The following is a 21,138-nucleotide window of genomic DNA, read 5'->3' as shown; positions in this document are numbered from 1 at the left end:
ATCTTTATACTAGTATGGGATCGTGTAAAAATATGCCATGCGAAACAGGGTTGCCATATATACAGGTTAATCTGTATTATTATTATTATTATTATTATTATTATTATTATTATTATTATTATTATTATTATAGTTATTATTATTATTATTATTATTATTATTAATATTATTATTATTATTATTGTTATTATTATTATTATTATTATTATTATTATTACTATCATTATAATTATTAGAATGACTCTTGCATACCGAAGATCGTCGATACATTTCAGACCAGGCCATTGCAATTGCCTCGTACTGAAATTTCGAGAAGAATCAGATATCTTCGAACTTTGTAGCATCAATAAAAATAAACTACAAATTTGTTGTACCTAGTCTGCTATATTAACAAATTAAAAGGAATTGTTTCAAGTTTGGAATATATAGTTGTAAAATAGTAACTGTTTAATGTAACTAATCTGTACTTTAATGTAGGTGCATCGCTTCAAACTCTATTAGTGAAAAAGAGGAAAGCTTGCACAATTCATACAATCAACTAACTGATATTCGGAAAAGTGATGGGAGCGTATCAGTTTTTTCGTATTCACGACATCCAGTTATGTCTCTGACATTACTCACCCACCTTTTTCTTCTCCACTTTCGGTGCTATCGAAACAGGAAAAGAGGGGACCAGTAGTACCGAATTAAGTTTTCATGTCCACAAGCTAACAAGCTCTGCAAACTAGAAGAATTTATCAAACAGTTCCATGGGATTTGTACCTGTTTTAACCATCGTTTGTGGAAAAATACTAATAAAATTGGTAATTTTCCACTTATCATGCTTTAGTTCCGGAGCCGGAAGTCAAATCCAGATAAAATGTTCTACAAATTTTTAGGATATTATAAGAACTTTCATTTGAATCTTAGTTTGCGAATGTCGGTTGAGTTGTTCCAGAGATAATTGAGTGTAATCTTTTTCTCATATTTTCACACATTACCATATAACTCCGGAACCGGAAGTCACATTCAAATGAAATTCAATAGCAAGCTATGGGACCATATTACCATTTATTTGAATGTTAGTTTGTGAAAATAGGTTCAGCCATCTCTGAGAAAAGTGAGTGCATATTTTTGTTACATACGCACACACATACACACACACACACACACACACACACACACACACACACACACACACACACACACACACACACACACAAAGACAGTTCGTCGAGTTGCGTCGAATGGTATTTGACATTCGGCCCTCCAGGCCTCGGTTAAAAAGTCAATTTTCACTGTGATAAGATATTTTTTCGAAAACAACTCTTACTCTTACCCTTTAAGTCGTAGACCACGTGGGTCTTTGCCATACACAGGAGGCGTCTCCATTCAACTGAATTCATCTTACCTGTTGCGCGTCTCTTCTTCTTATTCCGGTCGGATCATTATCGAGTTTCATTTCAACCGGGTTGTTCTCCGACATTCTAAAAACATGCCTGAAAACAGTTCTCCGACATTCTTAAAACGTGCCTAAAAACAGTTCATGGTTCATGCGCCTTCTCCACGTACCGTCTTCCATCCGCACTTCGCCATAGCTGGTTAGCAACACCTTTAGCTCAAAAACACTCAGTGCGCGTTGATTCCCCGCATGCATTGTCCAGGACTCGTGCCCGTAGAGGATAACCGGTCTTATCAGAGTTTTGTAGATAGCTTACTCCGTACGACGGTGAATTTTTCTTGATCGGAGCGTCCTGCGCAGTCCAGAGTAAGCACGATTTCCTGACAATATGCGTCTCTAGATTTCTCTGCTGGTGTCATTATCGGCAGTCACCAGTGAGTCCAAGTACACGAACTCGTCGACCATTTCGATTTCATCACCGGCAATAAAAACTCGTAATAGGTGGCTGACATTATCGTCTCTCGAGCCCCTGCCTTTCATGTACTTTGTCTTTGACACATTGATGTCTAGTCTCATCCGCTTGGGTTAAGCTTTTAGCCCGATGTACGTATCATCCATATTTTCAAAGTTGCGTGTTATAATGTCAATATCATCAGCGAAACCAAGCAGCTGGACGGACTTTCTGAAAATCGTGCCACTCGTTCTATCCTCGCTCTTCTTATCACACCCTCCAAAGCAACGTTGAATAGCAGACACGAAAGTGCATTACCTCCGTGTTTCAGTAGCTCGTTGGGTAGTTGATCAACGCCAGCGGCCTTATTATTTTCAACTAGTTTACCTCCTCCTCGACTTTTTGGAGGTCTGGAACCGGAAGTCTATCGTCTTTCGCACGCGTTCGTCAACGCGCCGCCACTTTCGTATTCCGCCACATCGCCATTGAGGTTATCGTCGAAATGATGCCGCCACCTCTCGATCACCTTACAGTCGTTCGTGCGAAGATTTCCGTTGGTGTCCTGTGGCACATGGCCTCTGCGCGAACGGTTCACCTTGTGTCATTAGCATGGAACAGTTGTTCCATCGCTTCGCGATCTCGGTCTTCCTGTTGACGCTTCAAAAACAACCACATCATATTACAAACTTACCAAGGAAATCAAAAGCAAAATCCGATGCATCGGTTAAGAACTGAAATAAAACACGTAGGACAAACACTCGTGTTTGTAATTTCCGTACATCAAGAAGAATTGAAAATAATGAATATTAGCAGAGTAGCAATCTTTTGCAATGATAACATATTTGAAATGGTACCAATGGAAATGTTTAAAAGCCTCGCCCTAAAACGTTACAACTGAAAACGTTACAAATAATCATATACAAACCACCGCAGTTTATAAGTAGCCTTCATGAAATACAAGAAATATTATAAAATTATCACGACACACCAACAGAAGGACATATCTGACAACATCGATTGTACCTCAAATTAAGAGAACTATACACGTGGAAATTCATGAAAAAGTATATTATTTATTTCATTAGGGCCTGTGAGATTTGCAAAAAAGAACAGAATCATAAAACATACAAAAGATAAACTACAAATTACAAATACACCTTCCAAACCATTCGAAATAGTGACTATTGACACGGTAGGCCCGCTACCCGAAACAGTCCATAATAATAGACACGCTGTAAGCCTACAGTATTAATTAAAAAATTATGTTGTATACATACCCATACCAAAAACAGAACCTAACGTAGTAGCTAAGGCGTTAGTCAAAAATTGTATTCTTACATAAGGAAATTTTCTAGAATTTAAAATGCCAGAATACAAAAATGAGGCTCTGGAACAAATTTCTAAACTACTTAAAATTAAACAAACTGTTTCAACAGCTTATCATCCTCAGACAATTGTCTCTTTGGATAGGAACCACAGATGTCTTAATGAATATCTGCGATCCTTTATCAACGAACATCAATCTGACTCGGATGATTGGCTACAGTTTTATTAATCTACATATAACACAAAACCACATTCAGATCATTGGTACACACCACATAAATTACCACAAGAAGTATATCCCGGCAAAATTGAACCAGTATATAATTTCGACCTATACAATAAGGAATTACAATATGAATTATAGAAAACACACGAATTAACTAACAAATATCTGATACGACGAAAAGAGTTTAGAAAATCAACAACAAACCTTCTAGCAAACCCATAAGAAATTCAAATTAAAGACATAGTTTACTTGCGCGATGTGCCAAAACGATGTGCCAAAACGAAAACAGACGCAAACTTTACCCATTTTATGTAGGACCGTTCAGAGTTACACAATTACAAGATCAAAATTGCCAAATTCAAAACCTACAAATAACAGAAAAATCAATTGTACACAAAAATAGACTAATTAAAACCTAAAGAACAACACATGTACACCATTACATTATAGTATCTACCTTCAAAAATCTAAGTTTAGTGCTCCACCGAGCCTAACTTCCACGAGAATGATTTCACTGTGTTACATCATTCTCCCAAAGGGGGTAATGCAACATGACTACTCTACGTCGCGCAATCTAAGGTAACATTCCCACGCATCAAAGACCAGCCTTATCGAAACACTTAAAAACATTCAGAACTATACCCACTCATCGAAATTGAAGACAATTGAGACAACCTAATGCGCTGACACTTTTCAAACATCCATGTAATCATGTATCACTTACCACTTGTAAATAACCTTTATGACACCACAAAATAAATACGAACATGAAGCAGATACAACGGCTCGGGTTTTAATCAAACACGCTATTCAAAGCATATCAGATAACGTGGCGTACGACAGTAACTCAACGATCTGGGTCAAGTACGCCCGTACCCTCACGGCAGGCACTCACTCGTTTTAAAGAGTGGAAAGATTAATACTTTCGAGGCAGTGAATTTTTCAGTCACGACACACACGCGTGGGGCGTACTGCAGGGCAACTCACTCGGGTACGGACTTATCCAGGGATACCAGGTTCACAGATTAATCTGTGTTTCACAGATTTTCAGTTTTCTGCATAGATTTTAAAAATGACACAGATTTTCACAGATTTCTGAAATCGATCACAGATGAGCACCAAAAAGTTCTCAATTTGCTCAAGGGATAACTGAGAGAAAATATATATCGAACAGAGAGCGTTTGGAAGTGATTTTCAACGTTTTGCACAGTGGAATTTTCACGCGACAGCTCATGGAAAAGGGCCATGCGATGGTGCTGGAGGTACTATCAAAATAATGCAAAGCGATGGTGCTGGAGCTACTATCAAAAGAATGGCACATCGCGCAAGTTTACAAATAATCAATGATTGTTAAATTTCGACCCGAATGAATTGTATGATTGGGCTAGGAAAGTCTTCTTCTGTATCCAATATATCAGTCATACACAAATTGTTCGGAAGATTTTGCAAAAGCAGAGAAATTTCTTAAAAATCGTTTCGAAAAATGGAAAACTATTTCTGGAATACGGTCGTTTCACTATGTCGTGCCTCACGGAGACAAGGAATCAGAAATTAAAGTTTTCTCTTTCCGGGACACGTTTGATGTATTGAGTTTTTGTTAACCAGTAAAAACAAATCATAGAAAAATTGCAATTGATCAAAAACTGTAAAGTCCTTTGTCCCAATTCTACTCGCTTTCTACCTACACGATGCACACAAAACATCATTTGCTTGCAAAAAAAAAAACGAATTTCTCAAAAAGGGAAGAAGAAACTCGACGCAACGAATGTTTTTGATATTTGAATTCATTTTTACATCGCGATCTTAACTGAAACGATGCTAATAATAATCTGTCACCGTTAGGATTCGATCTGTGGCGCGACATGTGTCGTCAAGTTGAGCCAATGTCCTAGCGAGTTGCGCTGCGGTACGCTCCATGCGTGCGTGTCGTGATTGATAAATTCTCGATAGTATTATTCTTTCTACTCTGAAGCTTTGCCAATATTGAGTTATACCTATTTCTTCAACTAAAAAATGAAACAAAATTATGCCCAAGTTTGAATTTCGTTTATTTGTTTATTAATTTTTTTTCAATAAACAAACTATAAAGTTTGTTTTATGGGATGGCTTATTCGAAACCTAAGAAAAAGACGCAAGTTTCATGCCTTGGACGAATTTCTGTATCCTTATTAGATTACACAGTATAGACTGTTAAAGAATGGTTATTTTTTGTAAACGCGAAATTTAAAAAAATCATATCTCGAAAATTCCACGTACCACATTGAAATGAAAAGATATGTGTCGAATATTTTTGAGTTCTTTGCCGAAAAAAAAATTTTTTTTCGAAATGACACTAAATCTCAACGTTTCATGCAATTCTAAGACTTTTGGCATACATTTTTTTTCGATTTCAACAAGGATTCATAGTGTCAGTAGAATCGTAGCACCAGCCATGCACTGGTTCTGTACACTCTGAATCGGCTTCGAAGTCTGTTGAAACAGAAGGTCAAATTCCACAACTGGAATGTAATACCAAGGCTTTTTACCGTTACAACAATGGAAGTAAGGAAATGTGAATGCACACGTCACATAATATATCAACTCATGAGAACCATTATAGATATTTAGAGATGTAAAGTTTTTTTTCGTATTCACGTCATCCAGTTACGTTTCGGACATAACCCACCAACTTTTTTAAATTTATTTTGATGAAACCAATATTAAAATTTCGATTTTTCGTTTCAGCACCGTAACAATCGCAGTTACACTATTGCTAGTTGCTGGCACTGGATATGACATAGGATTCAGAAGGAGATTTGAAAATAACCTACACATAAAAAACTACACAAAAGATTTGAATTCTGAATCGTCCTCTGGTCTAGGCTGTACCACATATGATCTTACACAAAGCATTGCTGAAAAAATGAATAAAGCCAATAGCGATGCGCTTAGTATTCCAACTGGTATTAATAACAATAACTCTGATGAAAACCTTACCATCGATCCGTTAAGTGCAACGGATGAAAAACTTAGTAAATATATATAAATTTGAGACTATTAAGCTAGCTCATGCTAATGTATAATTTTCTTATAGGCATGTGGGCAGAGTTATTACTTTCGTTCTCCATGGTAACAAATTTCCAAGCAATTTGCGATAGGAATGTAGGCAACGATACAATTCCATCCATCCACGGATTACGCGCACTATCAATGCTATGGGTTATTCTAGGTAAATTATGACAAAACAACTTATTTTGCTTTTCTAATACAACTACAATAAATATTTCTTGTTATGTTTATCGTATTCACAAATTTTTTACTCCATGCCATCGGAAATTATCAGAATGATCATCAATTTCTTATGAAATTTTTAGTATTGTTAGATAACTCAAAACTGAAATTTGCTGGAATGTTAAGCATGAACGAGCATCAAAGAAGAAAATTTATGACGCCTGTGTTTCCTCTTTTTTGTCATAATGTTGAGCGCGTAGGACTCGGTATTTGTTTGGATTTATTTAACTATTGGTATGAATTCGAAAACAATCAACTTAAACCGTTTCAATATTTCTATAGTAGGGCAACGGGTAGGAATGTCCGATGCCGAGTCGATACTTTGAGGTATCGATACTTTCTTTTAAGAATCGGGTATTTTTTGTATCTATATCTCTTCAGAACGATACTGTCAGTATCGAGATAAAAAGTATCGCATGCGTTGTCCCGAGCGGCGAGAGGGGTATTTCTTTCAATGCACTAGACCGCACTTTAAATTCTTTCTTTCCTTTTAATTCTTCTAATAACTTTTACACTTTAATGCCCTAACTATCCTACAGCACATAATTTTGTGCCTGACCTAACTCCTATGTTAATCAGTGAACAACTTGAACTTTTCTTTTCTTAACTACTGCTTTTGGCCCGAGTAATGGTGTCCAAGTTTGATTACGGTGTTACCCGGTCGCCCAAGGAGCATTACTCTTACAGTAGAATTAAGGAAAAAGCCTTGTCCAAACCAAAAACCGACCCTTTTATACTCCAATCTATGTAACTAACAAAAAGCTATATTTATATATATGTCTGGTGGACTAACTACCACCTATAACTACCTACGTGAATTCACTGCGATCGCGTCGCTTATGTACATAATCAATTAATTCGATCGGTGATACAGTTTTTTTCTGGCTGATGCAATATGTTGAAATAGCCAGCCGTGGGCATTGCAATAACTCTACTGGTCTACTGTCTGTACTAGCTAAGATATAGATTCCTATGGAAAAATTAGGGCTGCTGCATGCCCCCTTACTTACTGAGCTTGATGATACCATCAAGTTGATTGCGTGGGTAGTAACTTAACACGTTATGTTAACGAAATGTAAAACTTTTAGCCCTAAGATTGCCGTTACAAAAGATTAATAATTTTTGGTTCCTTTTATTTTTTGTTTTTTTTTTTACAAATTCATTTGTTACATATTACTTTGTTTCATTTAAATATTTGATGAAGTTAGCTTCCCTAACCTTACAATGCCGTAGCGTGTGCTTCCATTCCAGTCCCAGTGCCGCCTTGTAGTCGCTTTTGTCTGTACCTTCTCTGTGGGGTGGGGTGATCGAACGGTTGCTAGTCTTGGACTCTGGGTGCCGTGTCATTTCCTCCATGGTAGCTCCTTCTTCTCGTCTGGTTCTCATAGTCAAACATCTCAGTTAGTATCCTTCGGTTTGTTGACCATAGTTTAAGAATTAATCGCTGTTTCGTTTGAGTTTTAAGTGTCATCGAAACTACTGCATTATTCTGCCCGATGAGTTGAGGCTTCTAGCGTATCTCCAAAAATGTTTCGTCTGGTTTCGTGGTCGCTTTCCCAATGATCATTGAATTATTTTCCTATGCTTGTTTATGGCACTCAGTTGAGCTTTGACGATGCCCACTGAGTGAAAGACGGGGTAGTACCTTGTATTGTTGTGGCACCCCCGCGCAGATCATTTCCGACGGTGTCGACTACGTTTACTTCCTTCTTGTCTTATTTCGTGAGAGATATGGGATAGCACTTTGGACTGTTGTGCTGCACCCGCGCATCGTCTTTTACTGTGTTGACTGCGTTCACTTCCTTCTTGTCTTCTTTCGTGAGAGATATGGGATAGCACTTTGGACTGTTGTGCTGCACCCGCGCATCGTCTTTAACTGTGTTGATTGCGTTTTACTTCAATTCGTTGCTATGCTCCCCAATACCGAATCTGCACCTTCTTCCGATTTACTGGCTCTTGTGTTCATATTTCCGACATCTTGATGGGTCCACGGTCCCCTTTGTCTTCGACTTGCCACCGCATTCGACCACACCCTCTCGTTCTCTTAGGTAGCTTTGCTATGCTACCGACATCCTTCCTTCTTGCACGACCGCGATGAATACGTTGGACGCACACGTTGGCCAGGGCTTTTATTTCTTCTAGAACTAATCTCTTAATAAATTTGCATGCGCATAACTATAAATTGTAACTACCACTCAATTGTTATCTTTTCTATAATGCATTATTTCCACTGAGTTTTAACACAAATCAAATTTCGTAAATAATTGAAGACTCATGACTGATTATATATATATTTCCACTGAGTTTTATACAAATCAAATCTCGTAAACAATTGCAGGCTCGTGTTTTTTTTCTCTGATTATATTGCTCGTTTTTCTTATCTTTCCGTATTGTGTAGTTATTTTTGGAACTCATAAAGAAATCTATCTAATCTATCTTTGGCAATCAACTTACTATTAGCTTTCCTTTAACTTTAATGCAATTAAGTGTATCTGTCGATATATTTATTCGTCTATAATTTATCTCGACTGAATTTCCGTTGAGGTACCCGTCCTTTCGTTGAAGTACCCATCTGCCGACAATACGTCTGTCTGTGGAAATAAATTTTTTTTAAAGTTGCGGCATGCGAATGCTTGTTGCTGGTTATTATGAACCTTTGTCTTATAAATATGTCTGTTTTTTTTTTGTATTCCCTGCAACTCACTTTACATGCCGAATACTTTAGCTTATCTTACCATGAATGCTGCTTACATTTTGCTCATCTCTATCCATCGACTTTGTTTTACCTCTATTTGCCTCTGGTAATTGCTTTCTTCCTTCTTTCCGCTTGGTTACTTTTTCATCCAGGTCGAATGGTCAGTTCAATGCCGCAACTATTCCCCCTTACTTACTGAGATGTGTTTTCGGCGGTCTATATTGTTCTAAAAACATACTTAGATTTGTCTTTTAGATTAATTTGAACAAAAATTGTGAATAAATCAAATATATATGTTAGTATACATTGTAAAGTGATTTATGATAATGAATTGTATTTCTCTTCATCCTTTCAACACGTTTTTTTAGTATCATTAATTAATTTCCTATTTATTTGATTTATGTATTATTCCTTTATACGACCCTGCGTGATTCGTTGAGTGTTGTATTTATCTTGTCATAAATAATTTGAGGTTTCAAGTAAAATCTGATTTTCAGGTTCATATTCTTGTTTCATTACGATTGTCGCGAAGTCTTGTTTGAGTATTGAGAATTATCACAAAATTTGATTTCATCTCTATCCATATGCTTTGTTTAATAATACAAATTGCCATTCCGTTCAAAATAGTGCGCACTTTCTTTTCATTCTGGGGTCCGGCTCCCCTTGTCCACACACACTAGTTTCCACACTCATACTGAAGAAATTGCTAAAATACCTTTATGGCATAGGAATTATATGCTGGCCAGCGTCGTTTTGGTATTCGTTAATATGTCCACTAGTTTCTTATATCTTTCTCATTTTGTTGTCCTCTAACGTTGTGTCGTATTCTAATTCCATCACGTCATTGTTGAATTTTATTTTTCATTATATTAGTTTAATGTCTAACTACGAATCAATATATTGGTGCTGACCTAATGTTTATCATGTCATTTTATTTTGAATCCATAAACTCTATGAAAAAAAACCCGTTTGAGTATCCCCTTTTAGTTATATCCCATCATCCTTTTACTACTACTTGATATTGTTTCCCTTGCATTAAGTTTGCTTTCCATTGTAAGCAAAAATATTTCTCATAATTCTCTCTTTTGTGATTTTTTTTTTATTTTTATCTTCTTATTGTTATCCTGACTGATTTTTATGCATGGATTTTTTTTTTACATAATTTTTTTCGTAATCCATAAATCCATCCAAGTTGATTTTTCTTTGATACTTTTAACCCTGAATCATTATTTAATGTTTTGTTCGTGTTGATATCTAGTCGTACACCTTTAAATAACTTTTGTCCGTTTGACATTAATTTAAAGTCTTTCTTTTGTTACACTTTTTCATGATTAACAAACAAACGATCTTTATCCCATTATTTCGTTTATTATTATATTGTATTAACGGTTATCTTTTCAGTTAAAAGACTCTATAGAGTGGAATTTTTTTTTGTATAAATCATTCGGTATATCTTTTCAAGCGATTATTATGGATCTTCTCAAGCCTGTTTCCATTTCTAATCGTTGTTGTCTGTTCACTAGGTAGAGCGACTACTTCATATGGTCCTCTCCAGAGTGATTGTAATTTTTGGCCTGCGCCTGTGGGATTGGCTTTGACTAACACTAAGTCTCCCCACATTGGCTGCCACTCGTTGGAGTTTTTATCATATAATTCTTTGCGCTTGTGTTTAGACGCAATTAGATTCTCCCGGGCTTGGTGGTGAAGTCGTTTAAATGTAGATCGCATTTCATTGACGTAGTCCTCATGGTAGAGACCATCATTATCGTATTTGTAAACGGAGTTTGGGATGTTCGCCCGTCTTCCGTATAATAATTCAAACGGTGTATAACTCGTTGAGGAATTTACAGTGGTATTATATTCGAAACTGAAGAATGGGAGTAATTGATCCCATGTTTTCGGTTCGTTACTTGTAGTAATTTTTTTAATTTTTAAAATTTTACATACATTTTTCATAAGAGAACTAACAAAATTGGTTCCGTTATCGGTTACCAATTCGGCGGGTGTTCCATATTTACATATATAATTATTCACGAAAGTTTGCGCGACCGTGGCACTCTCTTGATTTTTCATCGGTGCTACAATTAGATATCTAGTCAGATCGTCTTGCATCACAAGTCCGTATCTGTTCCCCCATTCTGACTCGGGTAATACCACTATGTCCATATACAATTTCTCGAACGGTTCGGACGATGTCGTGGTAATTCTCATTGGAATTTTGTTCGCTCGACCGATTTTGTTTTTCTGGCACGAGCTACATTGTTTAACATAATTTTCAATATCCTTCCGCATATTAGTCCAATGGAATAGTGGACTCATTCTTTTCAACATTCGTTTGCTTCCAACATGTCCGCCTAGAGGAGCATCGTGGAATTCTTTCAATGTAGTTTCGCGGTCTTTTTCCGGCACCCACATCCTATCTTTTTCCGGTGCATATAGTGTGAAAATTTTATCAAATTTCTCGGCAATAAATCTCAACACATTTGCCTCAGGGGTTTTCTGCATGTTTCAAAAAGAGATAATTTGCATGTTCTTTGCATTTTTCATGTCTTCAGGGCAGTTAGTGAATGCATCAACTAACCCCTCTATTAGAATTCCTGTATCGGTTATTGATCTATTCGAGCCATTGAGAACCAATCCCCATATTTTACGATCTGGAATTGAAAATACTCTTCCATTCAGGTAGTCTTTTGAACCGTGTGGTAAGTGTATCAGCTCGGCTAGTTCTTTATATGCCGATCTACTGTTTACTATTACGAAAGTACCATCAAAATCACTTTCGTTAGTTTTTTGTTTTGAAAATTTCAACAGATCAAATTTGATGTCATTGTTATTTATGCATATTTCATATTCTTCGAAATATGAGAGTGCTCCCAAATCTTCCTTTTCGTCCCATCCAAAATCGATGTTTTCTAATCCGTCCATGTGCGGATTCCATTCTGTCTTTTGTTTATTTTTAAATAACGTAAACCTGCCTGATTCGTCTTTCAGTTGTTTTGGGGAAGTTGTTTTATTTTCCGCGTCTTTTCGCTTCGCAAGTTCATTTTTTTCTGCTTGCTGCTGTTGTTGACGCTTTTGCTGTCTAGTGACTATTGAAATAAGGTGTAAGGACTCGGCCTGTTCGGGCAGTCTGGATAAAAAGTCTGCCACAACATTGTCTTTGCCTTGTTTATAGCGAATGTCCATTTCCAACCCTTGAAGTTTCAGACGTAAACGCGTTAGCGTAGGCGAAGTTTCTTTTAAATGCCATATTGAAATCAGCGGTCTATGATCAGTGTATACAATAAATCTCTGATTTTAAATAAAATATTTGAAGCGATTCACTGCCAATACGATGGCTAACAACTCCTTTTCAATCGTATGGTATTTTCTTTCAGCACCTACTAGACCTCTGCTTGCATAAGAAATAGGCCTGTCGATCGATTTTTCATTGGAAAGTACCGCTCCAAGGGCGTACTCACTAGCGTCGGTTGTAATTACGAACACGTCTTTGAAATTTGGTCTTACCAACAGTGCATCTGAAGTTAAAAAGTTTCTTAATTCCTCAAAGGCTTTTTGACACTCGTTGGTCCAAACAAACTTCACATTCTTTCGCAAGAGATCGTTCAGTGGTTTACGTTTCTCTGCTATATGTGGTATAAATTTTCCATAAAAATTTACTGTCCCTAAAAGTGAGCGGACTCCTTTAACCGACCTGGGCGCTATCATTTCTTTAATTGCCTTAATGTTTTCTTCAGTAGGCCGGATGCCTTCCTTGTCGATTGCATGACCTAAGTATTTTATTTCCGTTTTTAAAATTTGACATTTTCCTGGCTCGACTTTTAAATTATGTCGGCGCAATGCCCTTAAAACTTTGCACAAGTTATCATTATGTTCTTCAATAGTTGAACCAATTATGTCGTCCAGGTAGACTATAGCTTTCACATCTTTTATTTCATACAACACCGTATTCATTAATCGCTGAAAAGTGGATGGACTATTTCGTAAACCCATAGGCATTCTTGTGAACTCAAAGTGGCCTTTTGAAGTTGAAAACGCTGTCTTGGCAGCATCTTTTGGGTTAATGGGTACTTGATAAAATCCCGATTTTAAATCCAAAGTGGAAAAATATTTACTGTTTCCGAGATTGTCTAAAATCTCGTCCGTTAGTGGAATTGGGTATACAAATGGTTTTGTTACTAAATTTAGAGTCCTAAAGTCAACCACAATTCTGTATTTCTTGTTTCCAAATTCATCGTCCTTCTTAGGAACACATAAGACTGGTGCATTCCACGGACTCTTACTAGGCCTTATGATACCTTGCCTCCTCATTTCTTCAATTTCTTCATTAATATGTTTTTAGTGGCTTCTGGAAATCTGTATTGCCGTTTATTGATAGGCACGTTTGAAGTAGTTTCAGTTTCATGTACCGCTGCATCGGTGATAGTTAATTTATCCCCCTTCAAATAGAAGACATCGCTATACGTTGCCATAATTCTCTCTATGCCTACAAAGTTTTCTCTTTTCAAGTGATCTGTATTTAATGTTTCCAGTACTTTATCCGTCCGGTCCTGACCAGTTGTTTGACCGTATCTTTTATTTTCCGTTAAACTCAGGTCTTGGTTTGATTCTAAATCAAGTAAATATATATCTTCCTCGTTGCAATATCTATTTAACAAATCTTGTTCTTTTTCATTAGTAATGTTAGTTCCACAAAAGGGAAGCATACTATCTGAACGATCGTCGTTGTTGTATATTTCATTGTTGTTCTGAGGCTGACATTGTGCAATGTTTTCATTTTTATACACTTTTGGGTTTGTTTCATGTTTATCATGCTTCGATATACCGCGCTCGATGGCTTCAGCATTTACGATGATTAATTCTATTTTGTCATTCCCCACATTTTTTTAAATATTTTTCTTGATTGTACTCTCTCTACTTGTTGATTTATTTATGTAACAATTGTTGTCGCTTTTTGACAACATCTTTGGCTTTTGTTTACTATCACAAACTACTTTGTTTCTTTCATATCGGTTTGATATTTCAATGTTGACCTTATCGTTATTTGCAGCACGCGTTCCATAATTCTCAGCTCTGTTAAAATTTTCTTTTTCCGATATTGGAATATATTCTGTTTTAATGTACTCGTTTGGTACCCTTAGGCATATGTACTCGAAATTCTGAGTGACATAAATTGTATATATCTTTAAAAACTCTGCTCCAATGATTCCAGGAACACATAAATCTTTTACTATGTAAAACCTAACTCTGTATTGAGTTTTTCCAATAATCAAAGTGATTTTCACTGACCCAATAGTCTGTGATTGACTTCCATCAAAGCCTGCAATGTATAAATTATCTTTATAGTTAATTTCCTCTGCACCTATTTTCGCAACAGTATCCCATCTCATCACGTTATAAAAGGCTCCAGTATCGAGCATATATTTAATTTTTTCATTCGGTCTATTTACTGAAGCAATTCTCACTAACAATTGATTGTTTCTAGTACAATTTATTTTCAACAATTCATGTGGTTGCATACTTTCTTGCAATTGCAATTGTGTAATTTTTTGTCGTTTCTGTACATTGCCTACCCTGTAGACTAAGATTGGTTTGATCTTCTGTTTGGTATTTTTCCTGTACCTTGACCTCGTTACCTGCCTCGTATTCCGAGACTCTGTTCTCCTGTTTCTGATGAGTTTCATACGATTCCGTTTTTGATTCAAATGTGAGAGGTATTTTCCATAAGCATATCCACCCTCGGTCATTGTGCATACTAAGAACATACTTATTCATAAATCTCATTCCCAAAATACCACCTGGAGTCAAATTCTCCACTACGTCGAACTTCGTTTGGAAAATTCTTCCTGCGATGATAAAATTCAGTTCTACGGTACCTAATGTTTTTCTAACAGTACCTGTTACCCCAGAATATTCTATTACTTCGTTCCCATTAATTGTATATGCCCCCATGTACTCTGTGTTTCGTCTACTTATCATGTTGCCACTTGCTCCGGTGTCTACTAGGAAGCTCATTTCGTTATTAGGTCTGGTTGCCGATCTCAATAACATCATAAATTCATAGTCTTTTGTGTTATGTAGTTTAACCCATATCCCTTCTGGACGTTTTTCCTTGAAATTATTTGCGTTCGAATATCTAGATGCTCCATATCTCCTTTGATCAGGCACCTTTCTGCTTCTGATATTATTATCATATCTAGGCAATATGTTGCTATTACTGTATGTCATGCAGTTTACCCACAGTTGTTTTGCATTATATTTTAAGTGTTTACTATCAAAATTGCTATCTTCGATCAAACATCTGTCGTTACGATAAAATTCGTTGTGTAAATTCCGGTTGTATTTATGGGAATATTCAATTTGTCTCTCTGGATAACATTTATATTTGTTGCTTGGACAGAGTTTTGGTTTATCAATTGCATGGTAGGATAGCAGCCGATTTTCAATATTTGTTAATATATAGCTGATTTTTGCCTCCTCTTTTAGGAATCCTATTAATTCTTGAAACTTAAGAAGCCTGTGATTTTTTGCTAGTTGCTTTAAGTTTTTATTCGATAATCCTGCTATAAAATGAATCGTTAATGCTCTTTCTGCAAAGGATTTTTGTACTTCCTCCGTGACTTGATTCTCTTGTTGAGCGTCAATAAATTCCATTATTTGTAGCGCTCTTTCAGCGTACTCTTCAAAAGATTCTCCATATTTTTGTTCAAGAGTTTCGATCCTGATAAGAATCTCTTCTACTGTAACTTTTACTGCAAATTGATCTCTCAAATTTTGGAATGCATCATTTATTGTATTGGCTCTTATTCTATTGATAAAAGTTGCGGCATTTCCTTCTAATTTCGTAAGTATCACATTTGCTAAAGGTTTTTCATTCGTACCTTGCGGGATTTGCTCCGCAAAATAACTTATTTGACATAAAAATGGTTCCAGTTCATTAACTGAACCATGAAATTCTGGTATACATTGTATTGCATCCAACATCGGAAATCGATAGGCACCACCGCCTTCAGTATTATTTTCGTTCGCCATTGTCAATGTGACTTTAATTCGCTATGCCGCTTTATCTTTTTAACTAGTAGCACTTCATTTCATTTTTATACTCTTGTATTTTTGTAAAACCTCAGTTGTATGTTTTTTACGAGCATCATTTTTAACATATGCAGGAATTTTTCAAACACGCTGTGCGCTTCTAATAGTTTTGTTTTCACCACCCCCCCACCAGTACGATTTCCGTCGACTACCTATCAATATATAATAGTGAGAAACTACGATCTTGACCGTGGTCATGGTCGACAAACAAAAAGAACAATCATCGTAAACAAACTTGACCTAGTTTTAAATTACTGGTCATTGTATAACACATCTCAATAAAAAGCCCTGCACGAGCAACTTTCGCCCGGAATTGCACTTTTTGCGCTGTTCTTTTAGTATTACCACATCCATTATAACACAGGGGTTTTTAAAATTTGAATCGAATGAACTGATAACATCAGTTCCATCATATTTTGTGTTGAAAATTATGGGAAACGCAAAACCACTGTTAGAAATCTTTTTTACACGAAATTATTACACCGTATGATATACCATACACACAAATGTTAGCATCGTGTGCAACTCTAACCAGCATAAAATACCAAACTGACATGTAAATGTAATTTATTATTTTGCTACAACTCATGCAATCTATATTAGTTTAATATTTTGATTGGAATCTCGAAATACTTGTTAGTCATAGCAAATTTGATATGTTCCAAACATCTACAAATCATCGTAGGCCGCAATATCTTGACCATGGCCAACACAGTTTCAAATTTCCTAGTATTACATACCATACGAGAATTTAACCTGCGCTAGTAATGTTTCAATCGTTCGCGAAGTCGATCGCGCGAAGTTATTACCCTTTATTGTTATTATTATTTACACTGTATGTATCATCATCAGTGCTGTAAAACTTCATTCAATTCAATTGAAACTGAATGTGGAACACATTGACGATCTCTCGAATGCAGTAAACTTCACTCTCTGACACACACAATGTTTGCTGACGGCCCGAACGGGCAGCATTCAGTCATCAATCGTTTTTCTTCAATCGAGGCTCAGTTTAACCACCGTCAGTTGATCTCTTGAAGTAACAAAATATCTCATTCAATAGTGTGAGAGCGGCCTTTAAATGAGGTTCATGTAAACATTCCAATTGGTTCAAGATAATAGATGAAAGACAAACCAGATTGCTGAAATATCAATCACAGAATATACATAAATTAATTGTTTCCTCCTTCAGTTTTCATTTTTAATACTTTACTCCATTTATAATTCTATTCGTTCGAATTTGCTTACTACCAAGAGCGAAGGCAATGAAGGAGTTACACTACTTGGCACTTGAAACTGAGCAATCAAAACTTCAAATGACGATGAATTCCGGGAGCTTCACTTGAAAATGGCAGCAAAAGTCAAATGAATTAGCAGGGATATGCTGACGGTCAGCGGCCATAAATTTCATTTTCATCTTATATTATTCGATGAAAATGAAATTTTACCGCACTGATCATCATTCATCATACCGCTGCTATGCGCGTGGTTTAAAATGCATTGTTTGCGCTTTTTGTCACTATTCCGGATATGTGCATAGGTTGTTACTTTGAATCGTGGATGACATGTCGTCATCGTGAATGGGTTTCAATATATTTAATTAATACGAGAAAACGTTCTACCGTTTCATTTGAGGTTTATTTGTACTATTTAAGACACTTTGAATTAAAAATGCAAAACTACTTGTTCCGATATTTTTCTTATATTATAGTTGGTTGCAAAAATATGAACCAACAATCATTGCCGAAGCATAAGCGGTTGTCAAATATAAGAGCCAGATATATGTCTGTTTCTTTATTTCATTTCATTCGCGCGCGCGTCAATTGCAAAAGCTACTCAATGATATTATCGTCGATATGTGTACGCGATAGTACCTGCTGCGTTTGCTCGTTTTGTCAATCTATATATTATGTGCTTTCATTAGCACCGAAATGCCAGCGCGGACGTTGATTATTAGTACGACCAGAACTTCGTATGCACTCAGTCAATTATGTACCTGACCGCTTTTATTCTAACCGTCTGCTCGCGTAATAAATCCTATTTTTTTCTACTCTATCGTTCGCAAACCTGACCGAAGTGAAGAAATAGAAACTCAAATTTTTAACATGACCGCGGATATCACTGGTACCGACAATGTACAGACTGCTGAGTTCATAAACCTGCCTTGCCGTGCGTTTATTTGTCCACTGTATATATATATAGAAATGTAGACTCACCTGATTATAACTGTCTTCATTTTAAATTCACTCGCGGCACAATACCTCCTCTCGAATAGCGTTCCGTATTTTTTTTTCAAATGTTCTTTTTTTTTCGCTGTCACCACAATGCGTTGTCCCGAGCGGCGAGAGGGGTATTTCTTTCAATGCACTAGACCGCACTTTAAATTCTTTCTTTCCTTTTTACTCTTCTAATAACTTTTACACTTTAATGCCCTAACTATCCTACAGCACATAATTTTGTGCCTGACCTAACTCCTATGTTAATCAGTGAACAACTTGAACTTTTCTTTTCTTAACTACTGCTTTTGGCCCGAGTAATGGTGTCCAAGTTTGATTACGGTGTTACCCGGTCGCCCAAGGAGCATTACTCTTACAGTAGAATTAAGGAAAAAGCCTTGTCCAAACCAAAAACCGACCCTTTTATACTCCAATCTATGTAACTAACAAAAAGCTATATTTATATATATGTCTGGTGGACTAACTACCACCTATAACTAGCTACGTGAATTCACTGCGATCGCGTCGCTTATGTACATAATCAATTAATTCGATCGGTGATACAGTTTTTTTCTGGCTGATGCAATATGTTGAAATAGCCAGCCGTGGGCATTGCAATAACTCTACTGGTCTACTGTCTGTACTAGCTAAGATATAGATTTCTATGGAAAAATTAGGGCTGCTGCACGCAACAGATTAATGTCAATTCGCATTATTACAGAACTTTTTTTTGTTTTAATTATAGAGCCTTTAATATTAAGGTCATTCGTCTCTTCGGCCCTGAAAAACTTTCTAATCCTATGTGCGGGGTTGGGAATCGAACATAGGTGGGCTGCGTGAAAGGCATCACGCTATACCCGTCCCCAACGGAACATTTTTGCTTCTTCGGCTTTGACGAACCGCCAAGTCCGCGCATGTATTAGTACGACGTGGAGTAGCCGTCCTTGAAATTCGTTCTCGATAATCTCGCTTCGTCCCACAGGTGCGCTGAAAGAGAGCAATGAGAGAAAACCATCAACAAAACACGCACATAAAGGTCATACTCCCAGAGGATTCAATCATTTCAATTTTCACACTAATTGCACTCTCTTTAAGTGCGCCTAATAGCGATGGAATAATAGCAATAGGAATTGGAATTTAATGTAGTATTCGTGTATCGACATAAAGGTTATGACCTTCAAATTGTTGATAAAATAAGTGAAATGTGAAATCAACACAAAATGGCGTGCAGAAATTCTTTGACGTGGACCAAAATTCGCGCAGGGCGAAGTGCAATCTATGTGGCAATGATAATGTGTATACTGATGGCTCAACAAATTTATGCACAACAAAAATATACAAGGATCAGAAACATCGGGTTGTTCGTGCGATTGATGTGGAACAAGGCAACCAAAATTTCTAATGATATACAATCAGATAGTTCAATCAATCGTCACACTTTTGAATCCGCAATTGCACGAGAGTCTGCTTAGATTGATCTTAGTTAGGAACCAACACCGAACATTGTTTGTCTCGATTTGTATTTGTTTTACAACCGACGAAATTACACCAATATCTCAAATGAATGCAATTATATCTTTGTACATGCTTGTGATAAGGATTTGGATATTTAAGCTTCTCTTCGCCAAGCCTGTGTTCAAGTTTTATGTGCAAGCAGTTATTTATATAGTTTTAAGTTTCTCATTCTGTTATTAATTTATTTACCAAGCAATAATTTTGATACCCAATTAATCACGTATGCATGAGAATTCTCCACACAAAACATCTCATTGCGCGCCAAAAAATTTATTCGACGATCTAGTATTCTTTCCTTCGACGATCAAGCACTTATGCAACTCGTTGCGCGCCATCAATCGTAAATCTAGCAATCATTGGCGACTTTTTCAGTGAAAAATTTCATTGTCCATACAATATAACTTTATTGGTTTTTCCCACTTTTCCGGTAAATGTACCTAATTTTTTTTATGTACGAACCCGGTGGGGGTAAAAACTGATCAAACGAAAAAAAAAAATCTCAATCCGTCCATTAATTCTTACGCGATGCGATTACAAAGAATGATCTCTGCATTTATATATATATATATATATATATATATATATATATATATATATATATATATATATATATATATATATATATATATATATATATATATATATATATATATATATATATACATATATATATATATACATATATATATATATATATATATATATATATATATATATATATATATATATATATATATATATATATATATATATATATATATATATATATATATATATATATATATATATATATATATATATATATATATATATATATAGGACTCATAACGTTCAAATTTAAATTGTGGACACTTTCGAACTGCTGAGCAAGTTTATTAGCTCTTTCGCCATTTGTAAAAAGTATTTGATTTCATTCCTTGAGAGCAGGAATTGGTTTCTGAGGTTTCTTAAGAACCAGAAAGGTTT

General features: G+C 36.0%; 1 protein-coding gene across 4 annotated transcripts in view; it reads left to right on the top strand.

Moving 5' to 3' along the window:
- The window catches only part of LOC131430684 (O-acyltransferase like protein), an 812,547-nt gene that overhangs the window by 445,296 nt on the left and 346,113 nt on the right, over positions 1–21,138 (top strand). For all 4 annotated transcript variants that reach the window (XM_058595837.1, XM_058595839.1, XM_058595836.1 and 1 more), the window contains 2 exons: positions 6,109–6,395; positions 6,458–6,592. In XM_058595837.1, coding sequence (XP_058451820.1) covers positions 6,109–6,395; positions 6,458–6,592 — 422 coding nt within the window. The remainder of the gene's footprint in view (positions 1–6,108; positions 6,396–6,457; positions 6,593–21,138) is intronic.

The sequence above is a fragment of the Malaya genurostris genome, chromosome 2 (genome assembly GCF_030247185.1).
Source record: "Malaya genurostris strain Urasoe2022 chromosome 2, Malgen_1.1, whole genome shotgun sequence".
Lineage (NCBI taxonomy): Eukaryota > Metazoa > Arthropoda > Insecta > Diptera > Culicidae > Malaya > Malaya genurostris.
The sequence above is the reverse complement of the archived record's forward strand: the minus strand, read 5'-3'. Positions and strand labels throughout refer to the sequence as shown.